Here is a 6,399-nt window from a genome sequence, read left to right as displayed (position 1 = left end):
GGGAAAGGAGAAAACCTCAGTCCCTAGAGATGCTCCCAGAGATAGTCCTAACGATGAAGATGATGAAGACCCTTTGCTCCCAGGGAAGGAGAAGGGCCTCTGTTTTTGTTTCTGAACGGCTCAACCTTAAAATTGTACCCCAAAAAACTTCAAGAGTGCACCCTCGAAAGCAGTTGCGGGAAAAGCTGCAAGTCGGGGGAAGGGACTCAGTGCGAGCAGAGAGACTCCTCTTCCTAAATGGACTGAACAATATTTGGAAGTGGGCGGCTGTCTCGTTGTGATACTGTTTACATAGCACAAGCAAGAAGAGACTTCTCTTTCTAAATGGACTGAACAAGGTTATTATGGAAGTGGTAAACAGACTGAACATCTTAAGGGTTGTTTTTTTTACATTGTCAGTGGGAGAAGGGAGGAAGGTGGGGGGAGGAGGAGAGTTCTGAAGGTCGTATAATTTTTTTTTCTTCTTTTAGGTCTGTTAATAAACTTCTCTATATTCTTTCAAGTTTGGTGCCTGCTTCGCATTTCTCCTAATTCTTATCTCACAGAAGATAAACAGTAATGAGTATTTTGGACCAAACCACTACAGGAGCTTTCTTTAAAAATGGGCATCTAAGTAACCAGTGAAGAAGCTGATCACTGCACATGGTGGAAGTATGTTGATCTTAGTGCTGGAGGTGGAAGAATGGTGAGGACATGAAGCCCTGCTCTGCAGGCACAGCTGTCAGCAGTGTCTCCATGACAAAGTCATCTCAGAGTTCCTCAGAGAGTTTAGGGTCGGGGGATTCTACTCATCATAAGCTGAGGAGCCTGTGTTCATTTACCTGGTCAGTGCTTTGCTTTGCCGTTGTATAAGAGAGGCACTGTATTTCTACACTGTCAAAAAAGTTCGATTGCACTGTGTGTGATGTTCCTTGGGGCAGTGAAAGAATAACATATATTTGTGAGCATTGTAAATTCCAGATATTGCAAATGATGAAGGCAAAACAAATAGTGTAGGTTTTAGTTGGGAAGGAATATTGTGCAAAGAAGACTTTATTCTTGCCACCTCTGGAAAGTGAGATACCATTACTTTTGTGCAAGGTGGAAAATAATTCAGACTGTCAGGTTCTGCAGAATAGTGTGTAGGTCTCAGTTCTGCCCATCTGTCCTATGCAGAACCATTTTTCTGGGGTTCTTGTTCTGAATTCTTTGTCCACGTACCTAATTTGCAGAGTTTGCCATCCTGTTAGTTCCATATCACAGCTGAGATTGTTTTCATCATAAGTCCTGTACCTGGGTGCTCCTCCAGTGTCAGTGGGAGTTTGATGTGCTTGTTAATGCTCAGGCTGTCTTGTACAAAACCAGTACATACTTTTGTTACAGGCATTAAAAAAAATCGGACTTAAAGAGATTTTAGAAGACATTTTGAAACCAGAAAGGAGATAGATTTGAACACTGCTTTAAAAATAGCTGTTGTTTTTCTCTTATTGGTACATAATGCTTGATTGTTTTTTTCCTATGACTCAGTAAGAGCAGAAGCATTCAAACATTTATTTATTTCAATGAACTATATGTCTCTGTGTTTCAGTATGTGTTTCATATATGGTTAAGCTAACAGGATATACTAACTTGAAAATTTATGTTGAAAATAACTTGTTATTGTGCAAATTGACTCAAATAAAAATTATTGATATTTGTGGTTTAGATTTTGACTTTAAACCTGCAGTCTTTAGATGGTAATGGACATAACGAGGAAACTTTTTTGACTCTAACATAAAATGTTTGAATTTGCTTTTAAAACCTCAGCTGTGATATTACATATTTAGCACTATTTTTTTTTTGCATTAAAACAATGTATGGAAATAGAATATTTATTACTGGCTAACCATTATAGCAATAAATCTTATGATAAATATGTGCCTTATATTTACCAAATTTGTGAAGAACCAGAGAATTAACTAAGTCTTATGTGTGATCACTGTGGGTTTTTTTGACAAATGGTTCCAAGCAGCAGTGTACTCATGGAGTTGGTAGGAAATGAGTCTGTGGTCTATAGTGCATTTTGTGCAAGAAATTAAGAACACAGCTGACAAATAAAAATCTGTATTTTAAATAACAGTGTGGAGGAAGGTTCTGGTTGTGGTTTTGTGTTGATTGGAGAATGAAAATAGCTTTCAGTGATGCTGTCTGGAGTTTATTTTGGTCTTCAGATAATCTGCAGTCTTTTTTTTTCTGAATTTTTTTAGACTGAAAGAAGACATTTTTAGGACTTTTTTTGTTGTTGTTTGTTTTTTAACTACTCATGCTCATAGTCAGTGGGTGTCCCTGAGTGCTATGCTGAGAACATTTATTTCCTTGTCACCAAAGTATCCTTTGCAATGTTGTTCCAATAGCTTTTTGGGAGAGAGGCCTGGATGCTAACCAAGCATGTAAGTGTTAAAATGGCCTTGCAGTCTTCAAATTCATACTTTTATGAAATACATCCTGCATTATTCTTTGACCATGGGTATTAGTCTGCACATTTGGAAATGTCTCAAACATTTATAGCTTACCACAGCCTGTTTTTTACAGCTGTAAACTTGAATTTTTCTTCATGCTGCCTACAGAGCTGTTCAGGAATGTCTGTTGTGCAAGGGAAGGTGGTAATTTGGAGGCTTTGCCTATCTCCAGTAGTATGGTAACCATTAGTATTCTATTCTACCTTGTAATATTTTGTATGAGAGGATTAGAAGATTTATTCCTACCACTGTCCCTAGCTTAGGTATTTTTGTCTGTACACGTTTATCCTGGCTGTACTGGGATAGTGTGGCATGTGTTGGAGCTGTTGAGAGATGCTTTTATGATGTGATGTTCACCAGTGTTTGAAATAACTCATACTTCTGATGCATCTCTTGCAGACAGAATTTTGGGTTTGTATATTCTCATAAAAGATCTTGCACCAGTTTACACTATATTAGTAGTGGTGACTTTCTCTTTTGAAAATGAATCTGCACTGTTTTGAGCTATAGATCCTGTTTGTCGGCATGTGTACATGTCTTTCACCAGCATTTTTTATACCAGTGACTAAAAGTATTTGTACAGACCCTTGAAGTGACCAGACCTGCGTCATGCAGCTACATAATAATACAATAATCCATAAAACTTGGACAAAGCTGCTGTAACCAATTAACTTAAAATTACAGGGGAATCTCTAGAGTTGATTGTGTAGTGCCTCACATGCAGTTATCTTGCACTTCTTGATGAGGTTTCAGCACCTTGAGCTTTGTAAGTCTTCAGCCTTGTCCCTTGACAAAGCAAAGTTTTGGCCTTCTTGTAAAGATCATCTGTGCTTTGTATAAAGAATTCTGGTATTCAACATCTCATTCTTTTGTGAATATGTAAAGTCATGAAGAAGTTTTTCTACATGTGTTTAGAGGAGCCTCACATTTGTTCTGCAGTGTTCAGTTCTGGGCACTGGCAGGTCAGTCTGACTCAGGGACATCTGAGTGTCTCCTTGCACCATTTTAAAAGGTGTAGGAAAGCTTGAAGCCTAAATCTTACAGCTCTCCAGATAATTTTGCTTTGAATCGAAGCTTAAACAGCATAATCAACAATATAAAGCTGAATAGTTCTTTGTTTTTATCACAGCTTCATCTGAATTTCTGTATGTAAATATTCAAACTGTTCATACTGTTGGATCATGTTACCATGGGGCAGTGGGAAGAGCTGCCAAGTCTCTGGCCACTGCCAAGCAGCTACGAGCAGGCATTCTGTGACCATGCCTGGCAGTGCTGGCCGCGAAGTTTCTATGGAAACCACATTAACTTCACTATGGTTTCATATGGTTGCAAAATACAGCTTGAATTTGCTCTATTGATTTTGAAGTTTGGTCTGGTTTTATGTTTCATAGCTGCAAAAGCTCTCCAAATGTATTTGTGAACATTGCTCTCATTTGGTGAAGTTGATTGAAGTGAACCTTTTCTTCATTGTCAGGAAATAGTAATAACAGGAGTTTATAGTTCTGGGTCTCATAATGTACAATTAAAAATGTTTGGGTGGTTTTTTTTAATCATGAACAAATGTCAGTGCCTTTTTAGCCTGAACAAATTGAAGTGTAAACCCAAGGAGTGTTCCCCAGTTCTGTTAATTCTTAAATACATGTGTACGTATGAAAGAAAACCAATTTGTGTGGGTTTGTGATACGTAAAGATCTGGATGAATATATCTAGCAACAAAAGCACTGTTCAGACTTGCAACTCTAAAATTTGCCTGGTAGTTCTCATATGCATGTGGAATGTTTGCATATACTTTAGAGACATTCTGAAAAGTTTAATCTACATATTTTTCCAGTTACTGCCTTGAATTTAGTACTCAACAATGGCTGTTATAAAATGCATGATTGTTAGTCTGAGTTCTGAGTTTTAGCACAGTGTAGTGTAGTTGTTTGGTTTTGGTTGGGTTTTTTTAGTGAGTGTACAAGACTTAAACTTCTCTTGTTAGGTTAGATCTTGAGTTGCAAATTAGAGAAAACAGTGCCTATAACACCTCTGCTGCTGGTTATGTTTGTCTCTGGTGACTTCTGGAAACTTGAGATTTGTTGACTCCCTGTGTGTAGTGGCAGTGGCTTGGCTTTGCATAAATAGCTGGTTCTCTGAATCACTCCTTAATGAAATTTGAATCCTCTGATTAAAACGGGAACTGCGCTTGTAAAGTGCCTTTATTTGTTAAAGTCTAGCCCAGAGTGTTGTTTCTGGATCAGCATACAGTGTCACCAACAGAATAAAGTTAAAGTGCAGACAAGTAATGCCAATTGACAATCTGAGCTATTTCAGTATATGAAAGAAGTGTCTCTCTTGTTTTCAATTACAAGGATTGTGAGAAGTGACTTCAGAGCAGTAGTAAGATATGGTGCAGTACTCTTCTTTGATTTCAGGGTCAAGAGTGAACCTGTAAGTCTGGCTGAATTTAGGTGTCAGGTCCATGGTAAATTGAGTTAAAATATTTACTGGATGTCATAAATGGAAAAATATATCACAGCAGTCAAGAAGTGCAGATTTTTAACCCTTCAAATTGTATGTAAGGTCTGATCACACTAAGTACACCAATTCTACACTTGAGTTAAACTTAGTTCCAGTTTAAATCTTGATTTTGTAAGTAGTTGCCCTGACTAACGTATTTTGAGTGGAAATGTTTCTGGTGTTACTTCTTAAGGTAAACTCACAGACCTGCTTATGTCTATTGTTGACTTAAATGCAGAGGTTTTGAGTAAGGAAGTGAGTTATTTACAAACAGTGATTTAACACACATCTTTCAACTTATTTCAAAGGAAGTACTTGCACGTAGTCATTAAAGTTCCTGCAGCACAGTTCCTATCAGCCTAGAATTGGAAAAAGTTAGTACAGTAAAAGTTCAGACATCAAAAGTAGTGTATTGAATTAAACAAGGAAGATGAACTAACATTACTGCCCATCTTGTTTTCTGTTTGAAATAGTGATGATAAATCAGATGAAAAGCTGAGCTGGGTTTGTATAATCACATAATAATTTTAAATTATTTGGGACTGTGTGGACTACTGCACAAGAAATAAATCAGTTGACCATCCAAAGCTTCTCTGAGTGCATATGTTTCAACTTGGGAGGTTTTTAGTAGTCATTAAAAAAAAAAAAGCTTGCAGGGAATTGAATCAAAGTATGATAAATAAGGTGTAGAGCTAATATTTTTCCTTTAGTTCCCAGTTTAGTTAGGACCCTTTATATTATGTTCGTATATCATCTCCAGGCAGGCTGCAAAGATTTTATGAGCCAGTTTAGCTCAGCTGATGTCCATAGACTAGGACAATACAAAAACTTTTGTAAAATCAAAAGCTAAGAGAACAATCAGATTAGCCTCTAACTAAATTAAACAGTGAGTTTACAGACTAATCAAGAAACTCTATTTTTTTTTGTCTCCTTCAAGTACATTGACGTAACTATGAACTTGGTTGCAACTCTTAAATTCTTTCAGATGTTAATTTCTAGCACAATGTTAGCTCCAGGCCATCTGGCAAGAAAACTTTTTCAGTCTCAATGGGCATTTCAAGTGTTGATTGTTTAATCAAGATACCGCAAAAAATGCCCACAGGTTTAATAAAATTGGTTTGTGTTCCCACTTTTGGAGAGATGCTGTCAAGTGGTATGGATTTTCATGTCTTTCAAATATTTCTGTGTTTCTTGCAGGAACTAAGTGATCTGCAGCGAGACCCACCAGCCCACTGTTCTGCTGGACCTGTTGGAGATGACTGTAAGCTCTTCCTAGCACATTCAGTACATTTCAGTTCTGAAAAGGCTCAGAAAATCTCTAATTGTTGTATCTTTTGACTTTCAGTGTTTCATTGGCAAGCAACTATTATGGGACCTGTAAGTATATGAATCATGCCCATTAAAATGTAAGACCTTGCTTTAG

At 37.3% G+C, this 6,399-nt stretch overlaps 1 protein-coding gene across 7 annotated transcripts in view; it reads left to right on the top strand.

The window, feature by feature from the left end:
• UBE2D1 (ubiquitin conjugating enzyme E2 D1) overlaps positions 1 to 6,399 on the top strand; it is a 25,140-nt gene that overhangs the window by 6,444 nt on the left and 12,297 nt on the right. For 3 of the 7 annotated variants that reach the window (XM_017733751.1, XM_017733755.1, XM_017733754.1), the window contains 2 exons: positions 6,174 to 6,237; positions 6,322 to 6,353. In XM_017733751.1, the coding sequence (XP_017589240.1) occupies positions 6,174 to 6,237; positions 6,322 to 6,353 (96 nt within the window). Of the gene's footprint in view, positions 1 to 530; positions 825 to 6,173; positions 6,238 to 6,321; positions 6,354 to 6,399 lie in introns of those variants that run through there. The other 4 variants (XM_008633273.2, XM_017733756.1, XM_017733752.1 and 1 more) reach the window with 3 other exon arrangements.

Source organism: Corvus brachyrhynchos, unplaced genomic scaffold, assembly GCF_000691975.1.
Source record: "Corvus brachyrhynchos isolate BGI_N302 unplaced genomic scaffold, ASM69197v1 scaffold334, whole genome shotgun sequence".
Taxonomy (NCBI): Eukaryota; Metazoa; Chordata; class Aves; order Passeriformes; family Corvidae; genus Corvus; species Corvus brachyrhynchos.
This window is presented reverse-complemented; position numbering and strand designations above follow the sequence as displayed.